Source organism: Peromyscus eremicus, chromosome 7 (assembly GCF_949786415.1).
Source record: "Peromyscus eremicus chromosome 7, PerEre_H2_v1, whole genome shotgun sequence".
Taxonomy (NCBI): Eukaryota; Metazoa; Chordata; class Mammalia; order Rodentia; family Cricetidae; genus Peromyscus; species Peromyscus eremicus.
The window spans coordinates 83,831,771-83,857,312 of record NC_081422.1 but is presented as its reverse complement, the minus strand read 5'-3'; the positions used below and the strand labels follow the sequence as shown (position 1 = coordinate 83,857,312).

The following is a 25,542-nucleotide window of genomic DNA, read 5'->3' as shown; positions in this document are numbered from 1 at the left end:
TTCTTTCATTTCAATTACAGGTGGTATATAATAAACGAAAATGTGGTATGTACTGTAGAATCACCCTCTTAAGACACAATTTAGATGAGAATTTTGTAAATACTGGTTGTCTTTTGTGTGATGAACCACTGTGATATAAGCTGCTTACTGAAAATGAGAATTATATATATATATATATATATATATATATATATATATATATATATATATATATTTTTAAGGAAATGACATTCCAAGTAACAAATCATGACCAGGTGTCTATGGTTGTCAAGTTCAACTGTGATTCCTTTAGTTATTTGAGTGATTTGTTCACCAAGTTGTGTCTAAATTTTTTCCAAAGGAAAATATCCCAATTACCTAACCCAATTTCTAGTGACAAATCAGAATACAGTTTATCTACAAAAATGTGTTCAAACTTGACCACAGCCATGCATGGTTGGGTTACATGCTTGTGTTCCTTCATAGATGAATAAACTAGAGCATAGAGGTAGTGATGAGGCTCCTTAGCTATGCATCTCAAGAGCCACTTCTTACCACCCCATCAAGGGCATGGTAATTCCTGTAGAAGAGTTCTGCTTTCTTGCATCTGCCTGCAATAAGGCAAATCAATAGGGATCCCAAACACTACAGTGACTGCTATAGTGGTTAAAAGTCCTATGTAATAGCATTCAGCATGCAGCAGACAGTCACTGCTTTGAAAGGTAGAGAAGCACACATGCTTATTTTTGGATGACAGAGCCCCAAAATTAAAGAATGTACATGAGAGAGTAGGATGGATAGTTCCAAAATGGATTTCTCTTAGATCTGACCTATTCCTGTAAGTTCTGGAGAAAAGCATTAACAGATTAGACAACATCAGAATGGGCACAAAGAGCCATAGAATTTAAGGACAATGTCCACTAGGACTTCCAGTCATCATTCATTTAATGATCTGTGGTGCATCATTATTCCAGCAATACATTTAAATTTTTATTTCTTTTAAAATTGTTAATATAATTTTATCAATTTTGATAAGTTTATTCACTGTATTTTGTCTTATTCATCCCCCATGACTCTTACTGTTCATAGATCCTCTCTCATTTTACCTTTTCCCAAATTTTATCCTTAAAAAATAACTTGCTAGTCCATTTTGTGCTAAACATATACTCAAACATCTAGGGGCATCCACTGACTCTGGGTTCACCTTCCAGGGACAAAACCTTTAATTAAACTGTCCTTCCTTCACACAAAAGTCATAAATTGCCAATAGCTTCTCAGTTAGGGGTGAGAAGGGTTTCTGAACCTCTCTTCCCTGCAAGCCACAGTGTTGACCTCTTTGATCTTGTATGGGTCCTGTGCAAGCAACCAACAATAAACTTTTAGAGGAGAGCTAGACTCTGAGCAACAAGGCTACTTCCTGTCATGGGTAGTTAGACTCCATGTTGCCTATTCCATTTTTGCTCTGGGGCATTTACATAGGCAGCAGGAAAGAGTGTCCCTGGGCATCATTCTATCCACATTGGTGTTGTCTGCATGCTCAGGCTCTCACCAGTGAGCTGATGTGTTAAGTGGAGCTATTATGGGGATTGGCTTTGTACATGCCTATCGTGTCTAAAAACCCGAGTTTCATCCCAAGTACTCCATGTAATGTACCCAGGACTGCACAGTCTGTAATCTTTGATTTAGGTGGTAGATGCAAGAAAGTTATAAGTTCAAGACCAGCTTTTTCTAAATAGTGAATTTTAGGCCAGCCTAGGCTAAAGGCCCTTTTTACCAATAAAACAAAACAAATAATCAATGAAAAAACAAAAATAAACTGAAATAGAAGAAGCCCATATAAGATCTGTTGATGGAAGGAGAGTATATAGAAACTGACTTTGCCTATAGCAGGTTGACCAAAGTTCAGAGGATAGCCACATGCCCATAAGTATGTTATTAGCATAAACTGAACTTGGTAGGTTATTTAGGGAGAATAAAAAGGACACAGAGCTGGTAAGGAGTGGAGAGATATGAATGTAATCAAGAGAGTGAGAGTGATGAGTAGAGATGAATATGATCAAAATACATTTTATGGAATTTTCAAAGAATCAAGTATTTTATTAAAAATTTTGATGAGGAAGCAGTGAGCAGATATGATGCACAGTCATGACTTGTGCAGCCACTTCTCTTATCTATTGGCACCCAGAGAGTAGTTACATCATGAAGCACCAGACCCCTTTTAATGTCAGGTTATGTTCAGGGGTTGTACAGGGTTGGACAATTTAAAGGAACTTGTTTTTTGTCCAACCTTCATGTGACAATTTCATTTAGAACAACTTGTACTCTGAGTCATCACAGAAGACACACAAGCATAAGTCACTTCTCAGTGTGGGTACTTGATGATCAGAATCACTTGCTGAGAGGTCCCTGGCAGGATGAAGATGTTGGAGAAAGGCTGTGTTTACAATTCAGAGATCTTCTACAACTTATTTTGAGGAAGTACCTAATTGGAGTCAGGAATCAAAGACAGAGCATCTGTCTCTTTGGTTATATCTGTCAGGGAATTTGATCAGATCATCATGGATATGACTAATATGGTACGCAAAGTTAAAAAAGTTAGAGGAATACACAGCTCCTTACCTTCAAAACTCACTTAAAGTGATACTGTATGTCCTGCATGAGCTGTAAAATATCCTGGATAAGCAAAGAATGAAAATTAAACAACTGTTGGTCACTGTCCTGTAGCAAACTAAACACTTGCTCAGGATTCAGTCATTTTGTCTAATTGAATTTTTTCACATTTCACAAACATCATAGAACACTTGTACAATCCTTGTGCTTTTCCATATGTTTTACACCAGTAAGACTCCTGGGGGTCCTCATGAAATTTTTAGTTCCCCAGTGCAAAGATGTGATCACAGTGGGATTGCATGGATTTCACTGTGTCCTGTTGTTCTAACTGGGATTTGAATGCTGCTTATCAGTCACCACACCAACATAACACAGTCATGTTGCTCTTCTTTCTATATTGTCACATCTGTGCTAATTTAGACTTTACCTACAGCATCATGTGACCATAATAGACTTTATCTACATCATCATGTGATACATAATTAATTGGATGCTGACTCGGTGATCTTCCTGAAGCACCATTCTAATTACAGTGACTTACCTGAAAATAAATAAGGAGATCAAATATACAAACACTCAACTATTCTTAGTTTCCTTTGTTTGCCATGAAGCTAACATAATTCTTCCTGTTGTGACTGCATTCCCAGTTTCTGCATTACTAAAGAAAAGATGTATCAAAACAACCGTGATCCCGCTTGATATGGATGGACCTCAAGTTATCTCCAGTACCTCCAGAGAAACATCACACATTAAAACAGAAGGTACTGAGGGAATTCAGTAATTATGTTCAATTTTGTGTAGTAGATGCCCTTTATGCTATGCACTATATGTAAATCTATAGAGATGTTTTGCTGTAGTTTTTAATGTGTGGATACTCATCTGTAGAAATACAACCACAGAATTTAAATAGGATAAATAGGTTTAAAGGTTAAAGGTAACCTTTGCCTTTCATTAAGTAATCATAGGAAAGCTGAGACTTACCTTGTATGAGTGAGTATGGCTTCACCCAGGGTAGGCATGAGTGACTGAGCCACCCTTTCAGTCACTTTGTCCCAGACATGGATGATGCAGATATGGAAAGTCTCAAGAATGATCTGTTTAATGTCCAGAATCTCAAGAGTGAGGATGAAATTTGAGTTAGACAAAGGCATTCCTAGTCAGGTCCACTGGGAGAGGGCCCTAGGAGTAGTCATCTTAGACCTTGTGCTTGGGAGGCTAAAAGAGTGGGAAAAATCAGTAAGGACACAGAAACCTGTGAGGTTTCTGTGCTTTTCCTTTTTCGAATGCATAATGGCTAACACTGGCAGGGTTGAGAGTGCTTTGCTTCTGGCTCTGTTATTTAGAGACTGTATTTCCCAGAATTCATAAACCATTCTTCCCCTGCCAGTCCCAATGCCCAAACGTTTAACTGTTGTTATAGCTCACCTGGGAAGTTTTGTTAGGATTGCTTTTCCAGAGGCAGTGAGCAAGGAAATGTTTACTTTGCCATAGAGTTTGAGTTTGGAGTCCATAATTGGGAAGCAGTAGATAGAGACAGAAATTTGAGGGAGACTGACCTTGCAACCAGAGCCCAGAAGCAAAGAAAAATGAATGAATGTACTCTCCTGACTTTTCTTCCTGTTATACTGTCCAGAATCCCATCCAAGGGAATGATTGTACCCACAGGGAACAGGTCTTCCCATCTAACTTAATCTAATCAAGATAAACTCCAAGGGTATGCCCAGACAACACAGATCTCATCAGTTTTACAGCTGAGCTTCAGCATCATAGAGCCAATGAAGTATTGTTCTCACTTTTGAGTATTAACCTGTATTGGGGCCAATTTATCTTTAGGGAACAACTTTCTCTCCTCACCAGAACCCATAAGTAAATGTCTTATAGTGTGATCCCAATGATGCAGGAGACACAAGTTCTCTCCCTTCTTCTCCCAGGTCTTGTAGCAGCACTTCATGTTCCTCTCTTCTCTGTGAACCACTGCTTTACATGGACTCAACAGGGTGGAGTGGCTAAAGAACCAGAATGGCTTTTTTGTTCTGTCAAAACCCCAAGGCTGCAATGTCCTGGAGTAAGGGCCCAGCGTATGACTTTAGCTCCTTTGTAGGCAGTGTTCCTCACCTCAGACTGACATACAGGATGGCTGAGACAAGGGAAATTAGAGGTCTGACATCCATCTTGGAGCCTCTGACCTATTAGGTGGGGGTGTGATCTGAACTCTAGCACACACTTGGCCCCATTTCATAAATCCTTGGATCAGCCTTCAAGATTCAGAACATGGGGTTGGGAGTTCTAGTAAACTACATCAGTTCCCAGGACTAAAGGACTATAGGCACTTGGGTATCAGCTCTCTTGGCACCTATTGGTCATAGGGTTGTGTCTGTCCTTTGTGCTGTCACCATTTGTGTCTTTCACTTGTTATAGGCTCTCCTGATTTGTCTTCTTTAGGGGAAGGAGTTTATAATCTCAGAAATGAGTTTCCTGTGTCTTCCCTGGAGCCTCTTCATTAGGCTCGAGGCCCTTGATTCCCACAAGTGTGTTGGCTTCTCCTGCATTCCTTCATTGTTTAGCTGTGTTTGGCTCCACCATGACAGGCAGTATTTGCAGAATTAATGCATAGTGTTACTCACTGCATACCCTGGGTCTCCTGCTTGTGAGTAGTGTCTCCTACAGAGCCCCATGACCCCACCTCTAGCCTCATACACTTAGATATCCCTTTTTAGAGTTTCTTGCCTTTTATCCTTCTCCAGCAGTTTCTCCATTTCCTGAGTGCCATGTTCATTCTGCATTCTGTGCCTGGCTATCCATAGAGTCTTGGAGGTTCCCTTCCACCAATTATCTAGTTCCTGACACTGCATACTAGAGCACACTATAGCTTAACCCTCTGGCATGCTCCCACCCTCAGTCCAGATAGTTTTTTGCTTTTTGTATTATCTCTAATTATCTCTTCCTCACCAAACTCACCAGACAGATAAGACCAGTGAGAGTAAAGTATATAGAACCTTCTTAGGGACAATATACCCAGAAAGAAAGACATTCAAATCTTAGTAGTTTGTCTGGTTCAGTCCTTGATCTGGTGGGCAAAGCTAAAGGGCTCCTGATGCCTAGCTGTATGGCGTAGATATGTGAAGAGAGAAGAAAAGGCTGAACTCAGTCAGCCAGAGGAAGTCTCATCAACAGGGCAAGACTCTGTATATTAGAAGAACAACAAACCCAGAAAAGGTTGTTCCAAACCTTAAGGATTGTAAGGAAGAAGGCTAAATGAGCCGTGGTGAGCAAGACAGTAAGCATCACCCCTTCATGGCCTTTGCATCCTCTCCTGACTCTGGGTTCTTACCCTGTTCAGTTCCTGTCCTGACTTCCCCCAGGAACTTAGTGTGAAGAGAGAACTGTATGCTGAAATAACGTCTTTCCTCTACAAGGTGTTTATGATCATAGTGTTTTGTCACAGCAATAGAAATCCTAAATAAGACACTATGTAAACTATTAAGAGGCATGGGATTATGTCATTTGCAGAAAATAGATGTAAGTGTGTAGCATGAATCTTAAAAGGTCTTATTAATAAAAACAAACCTGGAGCCAGGTATTGGGGTGAATGCTGGAAGATCGGAGACACAGAACAAGCCACAGCCATCTCACCTCGCCAATTTCCTCAGACTGGAAGCCTATGAGTCCTCATCCAAATGGGTCTCAGCTGAACTGTTGCTAGAAGCCTTAACCAGGCTAGTTTCTGGTCCTTATGCCTTATATACCTTTCTGCTTTCTGCCATCACTTCCTGGGATTAAAGGCATGAGTCACCAAGCCTGGCTGTTTCCAGTGTGACTTTGAACTTACAGAGATCCAGATGGATCTCTGCCTTTGGAATACTAGTATTAAGGGCGTGTGTGCCACCATTTTCTGGCCTCTATATCTAGTGGCTGTTCTGTTCTCTGACCCCAGATAAGTTTATTAGGGTGCACAATATTTTGGGGAACAAAATATCACCACATAAGTGAATATAATTGCCATGTTAAATGTCTTATGTTACATTGAAAAAGGAAAGTACCAGGTGATTTCTTTCATTTGAAGGTCCAGGTTTTTAATTTAAAAATAAAATTACTTATGTGTATATGATGTGAACAAAGTAGAGGCTTCTTTGTCAGTAAAGAGCACTAATGAGATGGGAGGAGAAGGCAGGTGGTGTAGGTACAGTCTTATACACAAGTGCCCTTCTGAAACCAGTACTCTGTGTGTACTGGGTACTATACTATGCCAATTGAAAAGGATATATTTTCTTATTCTGACTTCTCTCCAGTGTTACCTTTAAATTTGAGACATATGTTAATTTTGCTTTTTTTTTGTGTGTGGTAATTCCATAAATGTTGGTACTTGATAATTGATGATATCATTGTTGTCAGCTGTACCCAAATTGATTGTTTCCCAATTGCTCTGCTAACTCAACATTGAACTTAAAATTTTGGAATTTTTGATTGGTTCTTTCACATTATACTTTGGATAAATTCTTAGATAATGTGAATTTGGAAGTTGATTCCATGCTTCCTTTACTTCTTTGGTCATTGTAGATGAACGGTCTTGTTAAATAAGAAACACAAAGCCAATGCAGAGATGAAAGCCCAAGAGGTCAGAGCTAAAAACCTTACCCTTCACTGCTGCTGTTATCCTCTTCAGCAAGAGACCTACTTCCTGTCTGTTTGTCTTTTTTTATAGACTTTCTATTCTGACTTCCTATTGCCTCCTTGACCACATGACCTCCTTGTCACTGCCTGTCTGTACAGACCTCCAGGTCTTCTATGGTTGGTATTGAGATTAAAGGCGTGTGTCTCCATGCTGGCTGTATCCTTGAACATACAGAGATCCGTCTAGCTCTGCCTCCCAAAAGCTGGGATTAAAGGCGTGCACCACCACCGCCTAGTTTCTGCTATGGCTTGCTATTAGCTCTGACCCCCGGGCAACTTTATTTATTAACATACAAATAAAATCACATTTCAGTACAATTAAAATATCACCATATTTCCCCTTTTCTATTTTAATAAAAAGAAAAAAGGTTATAACTAACATAAGAAAAACTACATACAAAAGTACAATAACTATATACCATATATACAAGTAATAATACCTAAACAATGTCTAGTCCACTTGTATTTGACAAATTCAGAGAAAATAATTCCATTATCTATCCTATTTTAGTAAGTCCAAAATGTACCTATTTCACTTTCTATCCTAACTAATTTTCAACTATAACTAACTAAACTTCAGCTATAATTAATTAGTCTTCAACTCTAACTAACTAATCTTCAACTCCCTCAGAGACCCAAGAAGGAAATAATATTACCTAACAAAAATAAAAACTTCCAAAAAAATTGTGATTTGACAGAAACAGCCAGCTGCCTGGACAGTCACCTGAGGTTTCTCCACAGTGTTGGGGAATCATCTTCAGCCTACAGGCTTAGCATATCTGACAGACTCATTTGTGAAGTAGGATGTACACAAGGTCAATAGTTCGACCTCACATTGGGTGAGAGCAGTCCATGTACCAGAAACACCTGAATTCCACTAGTGTCATGTCATGATTCAGGATTTTAAATTCTGGAAATTGTTGATGTTTTTTGAATTCAGCTGTCCATTCTTCTTGGCTATGAGTGTGTGTGTGTGTGTGTGGCTTCATCTCAGCATCCCATTCTTCTCTATATCCTTCTATCAAATGCCAGTCTACTATTGAGAGGTGTGAGTTTAGTTAATCTTCAAGAATAACTGTTTCAGCTGCCATTCCACTGCACATCAGAAGCCATCGGCCCACTGCCTGTTCATCTGCCTTAGAAGAAAAGGGCTCTGTACCTTTTCCGGATTGTGAAGCCCACTTCAGGGATGGTGCCATATTGTCCTGGCCTTAGAAGATGCCTTTTGATAAAGCCATACCACACTTGTTTTGGCAAAAATCAATAGTCCTTTGTTTCGTGTCCTATCTGTCCATTTTGTCCTATTGTCAGCAGTTGATTCAAGGATACTTTGTTCTCCAGTGGCTAACTTTTGCCACAATGAAAGTTAGCTTCATATGCAGTTTCTTCAATGCCCATTTTTTCTCTGAAGTAGATTGGTACTGCCAGGAGCCGACATGTCTCATAGTCATAACAAAAAAGAAAAATTTTCTAAGTTATTAAAACATTTTAAATGCCATATTCTGTAGATCTCTGAAGGGTTTGAAGATGACCTGTCTATCTAAAATATATCTGCTCAATCTTGAAAACATACCTAATATGACTACAAATACTATTATAATGTCTAACTACTAACTTGCATTTCTTTATATCCTAATAGTTGGTAATAATAACATTCAAGAATCAGCAAATTGCATTATATTGTTAAATGAACTGTATAAGTACAATATCTTGAAAAATATTAGAAATATATATATGGCATTTTCTAATAATATCAACCTCAATATATATAATTTGTATACAATATAAAAAATCCAATCCAATGTAAAGTATTTAAAACTAGTAATTGTCTTTTTCTTTTTTTTAAACAAGAACCTTAAATCTAATCTCCTTTGCTTAGCCCATTTTCTAATCCTTAACAACAACTTGTAACCAACCCTCCTAAACAATAAAAATTCCATTAATACCAACAGAATAGCATACAATTGTGATTTTTGAACTGAATTATAAGGACTTTGAACCACTTTACTTAAATTTTCTGATTTGTAACCCGCTTTTCCTTGTTTGTTGGCATCTGTATAAAATGTACGAACTCCAGATATGGGTTTTTCCCGTACAATTCAAGGTAAGATCCAATCAGCTCTCTTTATAAGATCTATTCTATTGCTTTTGGGATATTTGCTGTTAATTTCTCCCAAAAAATTACTGCAAGCTCTTTGCCAAGGTTCACTTTCTGTCCATAATTTTTCAATGTCCTCTTTAGTTAAAGGTATGACAATTTCTGCTGGGTATATTCCTGCTAATTGACGAAGTCTCAATTTTCCTTTCCAAATCAAGTCAGAGATTTTTTCCACATAAGTTTTTATTTTTTATTGGTTTTATTTGGTAAAAATATCCATTCCAATATAATATCTTCCCTCTGCATTAATATTTCTGTAGGAGAATGCCTAGAAAGTGAAATAACCAAAATGCAATCCAGCGTTGGATCAATACGATCTACGTGCCCTTCATGTACTTTCTTTTCTACCAAGGCCAATTCCTTCTCAGCTTCAGGTGATAATTTTCTTGGACTATTTAAATCCTTGTCATCTTCTAAGGTTCTGAACAAATTATTCAGTTCGTCATTTTTTACCCCAACAATAGTTCATAGATGAGAAATGTCTCCAAATGATCTTTGAAAGTCATTAAGTGTCTGTAGTCAATCTCTCCTAATTTGCACCTTTTGGGGTCTAATTTTTTGTAGCTCTATTTTATATCCTAAATAATTATTAGAATCTCCTCTTTGTATCTTTTCAGGAGCAATTTGTAATCCCCAGCAAGGCAAATTTTTCTTACTTCTTCAAACATTCTTTCTAAAGTATCTGCATTTGAGTCAACTAGTAAAATATCCATATAATGATAAATTATAGATTTAGGAAATTTTTTACTTATCATTTCCAGTGGCTGTTGTACAAAATATTGGCACAGGGTTGGGCTATTCCTCATTTGCTGTGGGAGGACCCTCCATTGGTATCTTTTAACCAGTTGAGAATTATTGTAAGTAGGCACTGTGAAAGCGAATCTTTCTCTGCCTTTTTCTTGTAAGCGTATTGAAAAGAAAAAGTCTTTTAAATCAATAACTATGAGAGGTCATCCTTTTGGTAACAGAGTAGGCAAAGGAATTCCAGAGAGCCCATTGGCTGAATTAATTTGTTAATTGCTCTAAAGTCTGTTACCATTCTCTATTTACCAGATTTCTTTTTAATAACAAATACAGGAGAATTCCAAGGGCTGGTTGATTCTTTAATATGCTGAGCATTTAACTGTTCTTCTGCCAGCTCTTCTAAAGCCTGGAGTTTCTTTGTTGTTAAAGGCCATTGCTGAACCCATACAGGCTTGTTTGTTAACCATTTAAAGGTAGAGCTGTTGGTGTCTTTGGAAGATCATCAGTTGTTGTGCTCTGTTCTTGTATAATATGGATGGCTGGTGACCACTCATTAGAATAATATCTTCTAATATTTCTCTCAGAAACATGTGCTAGTTTATGATTTGTTTCTGAGGTTGGAGGGATGTTAATCTGAGTATTCCATTGTTGCAACAGGTCTCAACCCCACAGGTTCATAGCTATGTTAGCCACATATGGCTTTAATTTTCCTCTCTGGCTTTCTGGACCTATACATTTGAGCCATCTTGTACTCCGTTTCACTTGAGATAACGTCCCAATTCCTACCAGTTGAATGTTTACCTCCTGAAGAGGCCAAGTTGGATGCCAAAATTCTGGTGCAATTATGGTAATGTCAGCACCTGTGTCTACCAGACCAGACAACAAAACACCATTTATTCTTATTGTTAATTTTGGTCTTTGTTCATTTATAGAAGTTTGCCAAAAAAATTTTCTTTATGTTTTCTCCTGAATTTTCTATTCTCTCTGTTGCATCATCTGGAGCAACATGATTTATTCCAATAGGCATTTGGTTATTTAATTGCTCTGAGTAGGGGTTTCCTCTACAACTGCAGGAAAGGTCTGAACTGGATTCACTGTGGGGGCCTGTCTGAGGCCCCTCTGGGAGTTTCCCAAAGACTGAGGCAAAGGATTACCTTGTCTCTTCCTTGTTGATCTACATTCCTTGGTCCAGTGTTGTCTCTTACTACACCTTCTGCATACTCCAGAAGAAAGGGGTATTCTGTTGCCATTGTTCCTTGATGAAACATTGTTTCTAGGAATGACATGTTTACAGTCCCTTTTCAAATGTCCTTGCTTTCCACATCCAAAACATCTAACATTTCTCAAAACTTTTGAAATTGCTTCTCCTACCCACATAGCTTCTTGGTCATGAGCCTCAACATTAACCAGCTCTCTAATCCAATCTTCCAAGGGTGCAAATCTTGCCTTTAATGGCCTGATTATTCTCTTGCATACTGCATTCATGTTCTCAAAAGCCAAAGATTCAGTTATTATTTGACTAGCTTCTGAATTTGGGACCATTCTCTTTACTGCTGAAGCCAGTCTTTGTAAGAAATCTGTGAAAGATTCTTTTGGGCCCTGTATAACCTTTGTAAATGACTCAGTTTTCTTTCCTCATTCCTCAACTCTGTCCCATGCATTCAAGGCTGCCATTTGACATAGAATTAAGGTTTGGATATCATATAAACATTGTGTTTGTACTGAAGCATATTGGCCCTATCCAACAAGCTGATCCTGGAAGACTTGTATTCCTTTATCCCTCCATTGTTTTTCTATGTTTTTAACCTCCTCTTTGAACCACATTTGCCACTGGAGCTGTTGTCCAGGTTCCAGAACAGCATGTGCCAGCTCCCGCCAGTCCTGCGGTATAATCCTATTATAAGTTGACCAGGTGTTTAACATTTGCTTTACATATGGGGAATGCATGCCATAAGATACTATTGCCTCCTTAAACCTTCATAAATCTAACATTTAAATTGGAGTCCAAATATTTTGTGTATTCACTTGATCAGATAACTGCTGTACAGTTACCGGATAAATTAAGGTTGATTGTGTGAAAACAGGCTTTCTTTCTGTAACCTTATGATCCAATCTTGAAACAACTTCACTGTTAATTATTTGTCTGAATTTGAATTTCTCTATAATTCATTTTAACAAGTTTAACAGGTTTTTCTAAAACTTTTATCCTGGCACTTAAATTGACTATCTTTTAAAATAGTAATATAAGGATAAGAAAAGTAATAAAGTGCATAATTTGATCAACATTAATCTTCTCATATAGTTGTTCCATTGTCAGACTGCCTAAAATTTCAAACAAAGCCCAATTTTCTTCCAATGTACACATAAAACCCATTTTTTGAATGTAGAAAAAAATTTCTCTTTTAAATAGTTTTTACCTTTAAAATATCTGATATCTTAATTGACTTACCAAGTCTGCATAGAACAGTAGAAATCCGAGAGAATCTCAAAACAGCTACCTAGTGTCCCAGGTGTGAATACAGAGAGAGAGAGAGAGAGAGAGAGAGAGAGAGAGAGAGAGAGAGAGAGAGAGAGAGAGTTAGTTCTGGCTAAAAGCTTTAATCCAGCCACATGTTCCCACTTGAGCCAAGCCTGGGCTCCAGCTTCCTTAAGCTTGGACCACTGCAATTAGCAGTATTTCCTGCAGGGCAGGCCTGAGTTGTTTGTAGGTAGCACCAGCTTTAAGCAATTAGCTCCAGCTGTGGTAATTAATGGCTTGTAGCTAAAGTCAGTCGGGCCTGAGACCTAAGCCGAGCGGGGCCTGAGCTAGGGAGCCGGGCTGCCTAGGCAGGAAACTGGACCCACTGCCAAGCCAAGCCAAGCGGTTTTTAATGAATTCTTGCCCCAACATTCGCAGTACAAATTCATGAAAAAGCTGCTTGCCTGTGGCCTTGTAGGCCCCAGCTCTGACCTGAGCTACACTAAGCCGGGTGTGGTGATGCATGCCCATAGGATTTACTGAAGAAGGCAGAGGCAGGAGGATCCTGAGTTTGAAGGCAGCCTAGGAGGCTTGCTAAGGAGAAGCTTCGGCCAGGGCCCAGCCACAAACGGTGGCAGTGGGACCATGGAGGCAGTGACTGCTGCTCCGAGTTGCAGGCTGCTTCTCATCGTGTTGGTGACTGCAATGATGCTGCTTCCTGGGACAAAGGGTTTACCCCTGTTTGTCCAGAGAAGAATTGCCAGGACCATCATGTTACAAGAAAGCATTGGCAAAGGTCAATTTGGAAAAGTTTGGCAAGACAAATGGTGGGGAGAAATTGCTGTGAAGATATTCTCTTCTAGGGAAGAACATTTGTGGTTCCAAGAGACAGACATTTATCAGACTGTGATTGCTCCAAACCACAGAGGAGGCACAAAAAAAAAAAAAAAAAAAAAAACCCCTGCAGGAAACCATGACCACACCTAACAGTGACTTTGAAATCTTCAAAAAGATGACAGAATTCCACAACAATGACTCCACATGGACTATGGTAAAACCATTAAGCTGATTAACACCAAGGAAAGATCGACTTTGGACTGCAAACTGGTCAGGACAATTTCGAGATGACTAGCTGAGATGATCCAGCCTGACAGACTACTCAAACAAGGACTTGTGACAAGCCCTAAAATTTCCTATTACACAGAGACTGGATAAATGATACAGGACTTGACAATTAACCCCAAAATTTTCTTTTCAGGATTCCCTAAAGATGTCTTCACCCCTAGAAAGCAGAAAGTAATTTTAGGAAAATGATGCCCACATTCCCAAGAGGTGGGATGGGAGGTTTTTGGTCATTTGAGTTATGGATATTGTCATTGATTATGATGGTTGGTTACAAGTTGTTAATAGTTAATGGTCAGGAAAAAAGCTGAACAAGGAGATCAGATTCAGAGGTTTTGTTTAAAAAAAGATAAAGAAATAATAGGATAAATGGGTAGATCCCTGAATCTACTCTAAAAAGAAAAAGAGGAAGATATAAAAATGACAAAAGGTAGATCACTGAATCTACACTAAAAAGAAAAATACTTTTAAAAAGGAGCTACTTGTTTTAAATAAGATAAGTAATGAAAATTTTTTGTGTGAGTTTATCAAATGTTACTGGACTGGACCTTGTTATATATATAATAGGATTTTTTGTCTCAATCTGTCTAATGTTAATGGACTAGACATCGTTAATGTAATCTTAACTGTGTATATTGTATATACTTATTGGATATAATTTTTCTTGTATTAGTTATAATCTTTTTTTAATTTTAGAAAAAAAGGGGAAATGTGGTGGTATTGTGTTCCCTGAAATATTGTGCACCCTAATAAACTTATCTGGGGTCAGAGACAGAACAGCCACAATATTAAACATAGAGGATAGGCAGTGGTGGCACACACCTTTAATCCAAGCACTTGGGAGGCAGAGCTAGGCAGAAATCTATGTGTTCAAGGATACAGCCAAGCATGGTAACTCACACCTTTAATCCTAGAAAGCGAGCCTTTAATCCCAGGGAGTGATGGTAGAAGGCAGAAAGATATATAAGGCGTGAGGACCAGGAACTAGAAGTATTTGGGCTGGTTAAGCATTTGGCCTGGTTAAGCATTCAGGCTTTTGAGCAGCAGTTCAGCTGAGACCCATTCTGGATGAGGACACAGAGGCTTCCAGTCTGAGGAAACAAGATCAGCTGAGAAGTTGGCCAGGTGAGGTTAGCTGTGGCTTGTTCTGTCCCTCTGATTTTCCAGTATTCACCCCAATACCTGGCTCAGGTTTGATTTTATTAATAAGAACTTTTAAGATTCATGCTACAGGTCATGGCTTGTAGAGGTGTGTTATTATGTGCAGTTGTCTCAGTATTTCCTTAGAATTTTTCCCATTCTCCTTAGCACCAGTATCTGAAACTAATCAAGCCCTTATATTACACTGTGTCTTATAGGGCTATAACACATACATGTTCTTCATGCTCCTTAAAACCCTGTAGAATACTGACAATACTCAGCACGGTATAACAAAGTATAATATATGATATGCTATACTTTAGGAAATAATGTGCACACAACATAGGCAAGAATTTTCTTAGATATGCTCATCCTAGTAAAATTTTCCAAGTAAAATGGATAAATTAGCATGGATCATAATTAATGACAAATTCTGAATTAACATATTTGACTGGTGGAGGTTGAAATAGACTTGAGACATATGCCTCAGGAAGTATCAATTGTTCCCTGCTTTAAACAGTAAGTGACAGTATTCTGTCACTTAATCATAAAGCTTCTTTTATTAGGAAAGATAGGTTGGCGTCACAACACAGGCATCAGATTTCCAAAAGCCTGCCCATGTACTAGGGACAAATCCCAAAGAATCCGGTGCCTGTGGTGTGATGTCTTGCACAGCCTTGGTGCAGTGGGAAGGGGCTTGGACCTGCCTAGGCTCAGTGGGCCAGGCTATGCTGACTCCCCATGGGTGACCTTGATTTGGGGGATGTGGGGATGTAGGGTGGCATGGGAGGGAGGGCTGGGAGGTAGGAGGAGGGACGAGGTGGGATCTGTGGGTGGCATGTGGATTAAGTAGAAAATTTCTTTTTTTAATATTTTTATTTTATAATTAACTTAATTTCACATATGAGCCACGGATTCCCCTGTCCTCCCTCCTCCCATCCCCCAGCCATTTCCCCCAATCCACCCCCCATTCTCACCTCCTCCAAGGCAAAGTCTCCCCTGGGGACTCAGTCCAGCCTGATAGACTCAGCCAAGGCAGATCCAGTCCCTCCTCCCTATACCAAGGTTGAGCAACTGAAGAATGGATAAATAAAATGTGGTACATATACACAATGGAATACTACTCAGCAGAGAAAAACAATGACATCGTGAGGTTTGCAGGCAAATGGATGGAACTAGAAAAAATCATCCTGAGTGAGGTAACCCAGACTCAGAAAGACAAATATGGTATGTACTTACTCATAAGTGGACACTAGATGTAAAGCAAAGGATAACCAGACTGCAACTCACAACTCCAGGGAGGCTACCTAGTAAACAGGACCCTAAGAAAGACACAGGGATCGCCCAATGACAGATAAATGGATGAGATCTACATGAGCAAACTGGGGGTGGGGGTGGGGTAATGGAGGGCAAGGGTCCAGGGAAAGAGAGCTTAGGGGAGTGGGAGGTCCCAGCTGGATCAGGAGCAGAGTGGGAGAACAGAGAGGGAGATACCATGATGAATGAAGACCCCAGGGGAAAAAGAAGCAGCAGAGTGCTAGAGAGGTCCCCAGAAATCCACAAAGATACCTCCACTGTAGACAGAGAGTGCCTGAGCTGACCTGCTCTGGTGATCAGATGGACAAACACCCTAACTGTCATGATAGAACTCTCATCCAGTGTCTGATGGAAGTGGATGCAGAGATCTACGGCCAAGCCCCAGGTGGATTTCTGGGATTTCCAATCAGCGAGAGAGAGGAGGGATTGTATGGGCGAGAGATATTGAGACCATGATTGGAAAAAGCACAGGGACAAATAGCCAAACTAAACTAAAGGAAACACATGAACTGTGAACCAATGGCTGAGGAGCCCCAGGCCCTCTGGATAAGTGAGACAGTTGATTAGCTTGAACTGTTTGGGAGGCCCCCAGGCAGTAGAGCTGGGACTTGTCCTTGGTGCATGAGCTGGCTTTTTGGAGCCTCAGGCCTATGCTGAGACATGGTGCTCAGCCTTGGTGTAGGGAAAATTTTTTAATAAAGAAAAATGAAAAAAAGTAAAAAAAAAAGAAAAGATAGATTGGATCAGTACATAATGACTTTTTCAGCCAAGCCTTCTGACCTAACTGCAGTTGAATCCCAGAACTCACATGGTGAAAGGAGAAAACCAGACCCCTGAAGAGCCCCTCCATATTCCACCTGCACACAGAGACACATTCATGGTTTCTTCTAACCAGAATAAATGCAGTGCATATTTTGAAAGATTTATTTACTTTCATGCAGTGAAAGATTCTTTCACATTGATTTAGATTTCCATTGTCTAGAAAACCAAAAGTTCTGTTCCTCATTTCTCTTCAGTTCTTCTCTTTTCCATAATTTGTTTGCCAGCAATATAATCCATGGTTCTGGGAATGAGCAAAAAGCAAACCATGCTTAAAACTTTGGCTGGCTCTTAAGATTCCATTCCTCATACTGGATTGCCTTGACCAGCCTTGATACAAGGAGAAGTGCTTAGTCCCATGGCAACTTGGTGTGCCATGCTTTGTTGATACTCGTAGGAGCCCTGCCACTTTCTGAACAGAGACAGAGGAGGAGTGGATTGGATAAAAAATTAAATCAAGTCACATATGCTAGCTACATGGACTTCTATACACATCAAGCAAGGATCCCTGGAATAATTAAAAGCAATATCATGTGCTGACAAGTTACTTTCTGTCCTTTTAGTGGTACATAAAAATGCTGACATTGCATCTTCCTCAAGAGACCAGAGAGCGCCACCAGTGATGATGGTGGAGGTAAGACTTCCTTTCCTTTCTCTAATATAAAAAGTTGCTTTGTCTCCTTACCTTGTGGATATGAAATTTGATTAACAAAAGCTAGGTACATTGTGGGTTAGCTCAGGGAGAAAAGGAAATGGAATTGTACCAGCTTGCTCCTGATTGAACTAAACAAATGTTTGTAGTGTCATTTATCACAGTTTGTGTGAGAGGATGGTTTCTCCTGAAGAAAAAGTTCCTCTTTAGATGCCTGTATAGTTTTCACTCAGAAGTTGACAGCCACTTCTGGTTCCTAAAATCTTGATGCAGTTTGATTATGTTCCACGGAAGCAATTGTAGAAAAAGATTCTCAACTTCAGTGTGGGGATGTTGAATGGTAAGACAGCATGAGGATTAGTGTAAATAATTGAGGCCCAGCTGTAGGAGGAATTATCTCACAGTCATGTTATAAAGATGTGGTGTGGCTTAGGGAACATTCAGTAGAGACCAAACAAATAGTGTTTCTTAATCTGGCCTTTGAACCAGCAAAAGTGGGAACTGTCACAAACTATAGAGTCCCAGTTCTTCTGTGACATTGTCACATAATACACTAGTACATAGGACTCTTGCTCATTTTGATTGGCATCATACCTTGTCGACCTTTGTTCCAAAGACCCATGTAAACAGAATTCAGCATAACCTGTGCCTCAAACTGTTTTCTTTCCTTTAAATTTCAGGTGGAATCTAGAAAACGCAGTATGTATTATGAAATCCCTTTGTTAAGACATATTTTAGAAATATATTGTATAATTACTGGATATCCTTATGTCTAATGCACCACTGTGATCTAAGCCACCTATAGGGAAGAGCTTGGATTTTGTTTTTTTAAAAAAGTAGTACTCAAAGTTAAAACAAAACAAAACAAAAGTGGAATTGTCTACCGTCACTGGATTCAGATATGATCTCTTTCGATTGTTTGAGATGTTCTGTACCAGGCTATGTCTAAATCTGTTTTTCCCAAAGATAGATATCCTAATTACCCAGTCAAATCTCTTGTGACAAACTAATGAATTAACAAATTAGGATACACACTTTACCTACAGTATATGTGTTCAAAGCCCATTACATGCAGTACATTTATTTGTTTGCGTGCTACTCTACTGAAGAATAAACCAGGGCACAGAGGTAAGTGATGAGGCTCTCCATACAGATCAAGGGACGTTTTTGTAGCCCAAGGACTTGATAATCCCTAAGTTCCAGCTTCCCATCATTTGCCTTCAGGAGGTCAAAACTGCAGAGATCAAGACCCTGTAGTGACTACCACAGAGGGCAAAACCCTGGGCATTGCTTTTCATCTACCTACAGACATTCACAACCATGAAAGGTTAGAAAGCCCACGTGCTTCTAGTCAGATCAGCAATTCTGAGAATGGGAGACAGACACTGCATGGGGAGATGCGGCGGGCATTTTTCACTTAGGCTTTTGTTATATATGGCTCTTTCCAGTATTCTCTATTGTCACGTTGTCATAAATTTAGACTTTACCTACACAGTTCATGTATTGCTTAATGGATTATAAACTGTATTCAGTGAACCTCCTGAAGCTCCATTCTCACTCTGATGACTGTACCTGGAAACAAGCAATCAGATCAAATGGACAAACACACAACAGTTGTTAGTTTCCTCTGTTTTTCTGTCGTGAGGCTGACATGACTCCCTGTTATAATGCATTCCCAGTTCCTGCATTCTTAAGGGAAATTTGTCAGAAGCAATCTTTTGCCCCTCGGGATGTGGAAGGACCTCCCGTCCCTGAAGGACCTTCTGCAGAAACAACACCAATGCAAGTAGAAGGTACTGTGGGAATTCCATAATTCTGTCCAATTGTGTATACTGGTTGCTAATTATTTTGCTTTATATCTAAGTCTATAGAGAAGCTTAAGACTATTTTTTCTATGTAGGATAATACTAATATATCTAGGTCTTCAATGTAAACACAACCACAGAATTTAAAATACATCTAAGGCTCAGTGTGCTGGGCTCTGCTGACTCCTCATGGGAGACCTTGATTTGAGGGATGTGGGGACGTGGGGTGGCTTGGGAGAGAGGGCTAGGGAGGTGGGAGGAGGGGGATCTGTGGGTGGTATGTGAAGTAAGTAGAAAATTTCTTAATAAAGAAAAATGAAAAAAAAAGGAAAAAAAATACACCTAATGTCACCTTGGGCTCTCATTCAATAGTACGAACCGGTGGAAAGCTGAGGCTCATCTTGTATTGGGTCAGGGTGGCTTTACCTGGTATAGACAGGAATGGGTGAACCACCCTCTCTAATACTTTCTCTGTGGGTGATGCAGATGGAGTAGAGCTAATGTTTCTCAAAGGGACTTGGTAAAGCTCTAATGTTTCATGACTGAGGGTGAAATTCAAATTAGATAAGAATGTTCCTGGATTGATCCAATGAGCAAGGGTTTCAGTGGTCATGTTACACACTGTATTTGGATGGTCAGGAAGTGGAAAAGATATCAGTAGGGACAAGGAAAATGGGAGGGGCATGTCCTTTTCCTCCTTCAGTGGGGTGTCTGGGGAAAGTGTGCTTTGCCATTTGAAGACAGTATTTCCCAGGACATTACTCTTTTTTTCAAGGCTTGCTTTTCAAAATTTAATATGTCTTGGATATTTTCCTTTTTTACTTGAAAACTTACACAATATATTCTGATCTTGGTTTCCCCTTCTCCATCTCTTCCCATATTCTCCCCACCTCACCAACCATCCACTGTCTTTATCTCTCACTTTAGAAAAGAAACAAATTAAAAATAGAAAACCCAAACAGATCAAGAGTAGTATAGCTGGATCTTGGGGGAGATTGATTCCCAATTTTCTAAGAAAGCATCATATTGATTTCCAAAGTGGTTGTACAAGCTTGCATTCCCACCAGCAGTGGAGTAGAGTTCCCCTAGCTCCACATCCTCTCCAGCATAAGGTGTCTTCAGTGTTTTTGATCTTAGCCATTCTGACAGGCGTAAGGTGGTATCTTAGAGTTGTTTTGATTTGCATTTCCCTGATAATTAGGGATGTTGAGCAATTCCTTAAATGTCTTTCAGCTAGTTGAGTTTCCTCTGTTGAGAATTCTCTGTTTAGTTCTATAGCCCATTTCTTAATTGGACTGTTGGGCATTTTGATGTCTAATTTCTTGAGTTCCTTATATATTCTGTATATGAGTCCTCTGTCAGATGTGGGGTTGGTGAAGACCTTTTCCCATTCTGTAGGCTGTTGCTTTGCCTTGTTGACCATATCCTTTGCTCTACAAAAGCTTCTCAGTTTCAAGAGGTCCCATTGATTGATTGTTTCTCTCAGTGTCTGAGCTACTGGTGTTATATTTAGGAAGTGATCTCCTATGCCAATGCGTTCAAGACTACTTCCTACTTTCTCTTCTATCAGGTTCAGAGTAGCTGGATTTATGTTGAAGTCTTTGATCCACTTGGACTAAAGTTTTGTGCATGGTGATAGATATGGATCTATTTGCAGCCTTCTACATGTTGATATCCAGTTATGCCAGCACCATTTGTTGAAGATGCTTTTTTTTTTCCATTGTACACTTTTGGCTTCTTTGTCAAAAATTATATGTTCATAGTTATTCGGATTAATGTCAGGGTCTTCAGTTCGATTCCATGGCAGTGGGACCGGGTCCTGTGCTCAGTGCATGAGTTGGCTGTTTGAAACCTGGGGCTTATGCAGGGACGCTTGGCTCAGCCTGGGAGGAGGGGACTGGACCTGCCTGGACTGAGTCTACCAGGTTGATCTCAATCCTTAGGGGAGGCTTTGCCCTGGAGGAGGTGGGAATCGGGGGTGAGCTGGGGGGAAGAGGAGGAAGGCGGGAGGGGGGAGAACAAGGGAATCCGTGGCTGATATGTAGAACTAAATTATATTGTAAAATAAAAAAAAAGAAAAAGAAAGCTTCCTGGGTAACTGTGGTGTGCAGAAGCTTCAGATCAGTTTGATAAATAATGTTGCTACTGTCTCTCACTGCTCCATATCCACAGAGAGGTTTCATGTTGCTATAAATATATCTATTGGGGAAAATACAGTTCCTGCTCCTTTTGTTCACTTCATTTGAAGTAGTCAATATTAATTGGCATTTACTCTTCATATTTTATACTAAGCATATGTTTTAAACTATATAGGACAGGTTGAAGCTTCAGATCAATAGTGTTCATTTCCTTGAGGGCAAAGTATGCAATTGGCCTTGGTCCCTCATGACTAGAAAAATGAGAAGGATGGATAAATCAAGGGAGAAGGAAAAGAATGAAATAAAGATGAAAAAGAGGAGGAGGAAGGAAAGGGAAGAAAGAGGATGAGAAAAAGAAACAGATAAAAAAAAGGTAGACCCTCTTCTGAGTGTCCATTCAAAGCTAACAGGAATCAGGCTAGACTGAACCCCAAATAAAGCCTGACATGTTTCTCATTTCTGTGTAAACTATGCATGTTTAAATACTCTAAATAAAAGGGTATTTCTGGAACTACCTACCCCGGAGCTGTGAGATGTGATAGAAAGGTGTTATTTTAAGTGTCTCATAATCTAGCTTCTTTCATTCCATTGTCAATTTTGAGGTGTGTTCTACCCTTGCTGCCTGCCCGTCTTTCTCAGTCTCACTTGCTCTTGAACTCAATGTCTTCTGACCTTCTGCCCCCACATGAGTGAAACTGCATTTCTGAATGTCAAAAATGATAATCACAGGGTAGAATGGCTTTTCTCTGCTCTGTACTTTTCACCCACTGTGCACTGTTTTAACAGTTTTGACTACCCATTCTTGAAATTCTCTTTCCCCCTGACTTTCTTACTATTAAACCCATGTGTTTAAACCAAAAAAAAAGAAAACCAATATATAATCAGTGAAAAAGCACAACAAACACCCCCCAAAAGAAAAGCAACATAAAAAACAAAATCAGAAACTATAATATATTTGCAAAAGACCAGTAAGATTTTAAAAATGCCCAAACAAAGCAATATGAGACCCAAAATGTCTACAAAAATACCATTGCATTTGTTTGGTGTTGGCTTGCATTGGACCTGCCTTTAAGTGTGCTTAATATACCTAATGTGACTCTATTGGAGAAAACTGATTTTTCCCTTGCAAGAGTTTGCCAATGAAGATAGCTTCTTGGTTAGGAATGGGAGCTCCAGTCCACTTCCCCTTCTCAGCACTGTGGCCCTGTCTGGCTAGAACCTGTGCGTGCTGCCACAGTCTCTGTGAGTTCATAAGTGCGTCAGTCCTGTTGTGTCTGGAAGACAGTATTTCCTTGACGTCATCCAACACTGGCTCCTTTCTACCTCCTCTTCCACATACCTCCCTAAAACCTGGGGTGAGGGGGTGTTAATGAAGACATTTAGAACTGAGTATCAGAATATCTTTTCAGCCTGTGACACTACCAAATTCCTAAGCTTTTGCTTGTGGTTACTAGCTCTTCATTTTAATTGTGTCTGTCTGAAATTTTTTTCTCAGGTGTGAGTAAAACAAACTAAAGAATGATTAGCTTCTTTAGTCTATGGAGTCTAAGGTTACAGCTGATAATTCCAGGGTAGCCACATATAGAGGCAGGAGCTTATGTAAAGAAACAACACTTGTTGAAAACCTAGATGAATGAATGCTTGGGCTCAGCTCACTTTCTTCTTTTTATATAGTACTTTCTGGATTAGTTAGGGTTCTCTAGAGTAGCATAATGAATAGATGAATCTCTATATATAGATATAGAAGGAGGATTTATTAGAATGACTTACAGGCTGCGGTCCAGCTAATCTAACAATGACTGACTATGAACAGAAAGTCTGAGAATCCAGAAGCTGCTCTGTCCATGAGGCTGCGTGTCTCAGTAGACACTGGAATTCTGAAGAAGTAGGCTGTAATGCCAGTGAAGGAATGCACTTGCTAACAAGGCCAGAGCAATCAGGCAAAGAGCAAAAGCTTCTTTCTTCCATGTCCTTATATAGGCTTCCAGCAGGAGGTGTAAGCTGGATTAAAACTGTGGCTTCCTGCCTCAAGTTCCTGGTTAAAGGCATGCATCTTCATGCCACAAGTGCTTGTCTTTTCCTAGCTCAAAAGATTTAGATTAAAGGTGTGTCTTCCTACCTCAAAGATCTGAAAGGAAGTGGATTTTCCTACTTCACCTTAAGAAAAAAAAATTCTCACAGATATGCCCTCCATTTTGAGGTTTTAGTTCATTCCAAATGAAAACAAGTTGACAAGCAATAATCACCACACCTTCCTAAGCAATAATGCTGAGGAGAGTTTGTTAGTTGTCCTACCTCAGCTAACCTAGTTGATATAATCTCATACTTGCATGCTCAGTACTGGATATCATCCAGTTGACTGTGGAGATTAACCATGGCAGTGCCCGTGACATATTTTGTTCACTTTGTGTATTAACCTGTGATAGAGCCAATCTATATGGTGAGGGACAGCATTCTCTCTTATACTCACAGAAACCTGTAGATGATAGTCTAATATAGGCAGAGTTTCTTTGTGTCCCAGCAGCCGCTTCATAATAACCACATTGAGCCTTAAAATAAATTATAAATGTTCAGCTGATAGCTCAGGCTTGTTACTAATTAGTTCTTACAACTTAACCCATTTCTATTCACCTATATTCTCCCATGAGGTTCATGGCTTTTACCTCTATCCCATTTTTTATGTCTGACTCTTTCTCCATCTGACTGGCGACTCCTCTGATGCCATTCTTCCTCATCCCATCATTCTCAGTTTGGCTTTCTCACCTAACTTTATTCTGTTAAGCTTTTGACCAGTCAGCTTGTTTATTAAACCAATCATAGCAACATGTATTCACACAATGTAGAGAAGGATTATTCTATAGCAGTCTAGCAGTGTGGGCCCAATGATGCAGGAATAACAGAGCCCTTCCCTTTCATCCTTCAGGACTTGTAGCAATCCATGCATAGTCCTCTTTTCACTGTTAACTCCTACTTTATGTGGCACCAACAGGGTAGAGTGTGGCTAAAACGGCTGTTTACTCTGACAGAACTACCACATCTGCAGTGTATATTCCCAGCCTATGCTCCTCATCCTGGACTGCCATGCAGGATGACTGAGGTGTAAAGGAGGTTAGAGAATTGTCATTCATCCTTGAGCCTCTGACCTTGTGAATGAGGAGGGATCTGATCTCTGGCCCCTGCCTTGGTTCTTTTTCATGCGTTCTTGATTCCAGCTCCAAGATGCAGATGGTGCCTTAGGGAGTTCCCATAAACTAATACCCATGTTCCAAGGGCTAAAAGACATGAACAATTGGGAATCAACTCTCTTGGCACCCATCTTGCCACAGGCTGTCTCTGTCCTCAATGTTTTGCATATTTGTGACTTTCTCCAGGGAATAGCTGACATGCTTGTTTTTGGGTGGAAATGAGTTAATATCTAAGGAGTGTGTTTCCTCCCTTCCTTGGTAGGTTCAAGAACTTTGATCTTTGAAAGTCTGATCTCCTGAATTCTCTTGTTGTGCTCCATATTCAATCTCTGTAGCTTTAATGCTATGTGTCTTTTTACCTTAAACTCAGCAGCTATTGTTTCTGAGCAAGGTGTCACAGAGATCCAGGACCAGTCTCCACCCCATAATCTCCCATCTTTCTTATCCAGCCACTTTCTCCTGTTTCTGGAGTGCCATGTGGTCTCTAGACTCTGTACCTGGAACTATATAAAAGTGTGGCAATTCCCTTGTATCAGGAAACTTGTTCTTGATGTTTCATACTATGAAACATTGCTCAGAAGAGTCCCCATAATGACTCTCTATGTGTCATGTCTTTTATATTCCATATTTTTCTCTCCCTCCTTTGCTAAACTCATCAGATTCAGAAGACCATTAGGAGATAAGAGGACATAACAGAAAACTTCTTGTGGACTACATGCCCAGAATGACAGTTGAATCTTAGTA

At 39.7% G+C, this 25,542-nt stretch overlaps 1 protein-coding gene across 2 annotated transcripts in view; it reads left to right on the top strand.

Moving 5' to 3' along the window:
- Positions 1-25,542, top strand: part of LOC131915263 (uncharacterized) — an 86,422-nt gene that overhangs the window by 40,837 nt on the left and 20,043 nt on the right. For both annotated transcript variants that reach the window (XM_059268353.1, XM_059268352.1), the window contains exon 4: positions 19,350-19,463. In XM_059268353.1, the coding sequence (XP_059124336.1) occupies positions 19,350-19,463 (114 nt within the window). The remainder of the gene's footprint in view (positions 1-19,349; positions 19,464-25,542) is intronic.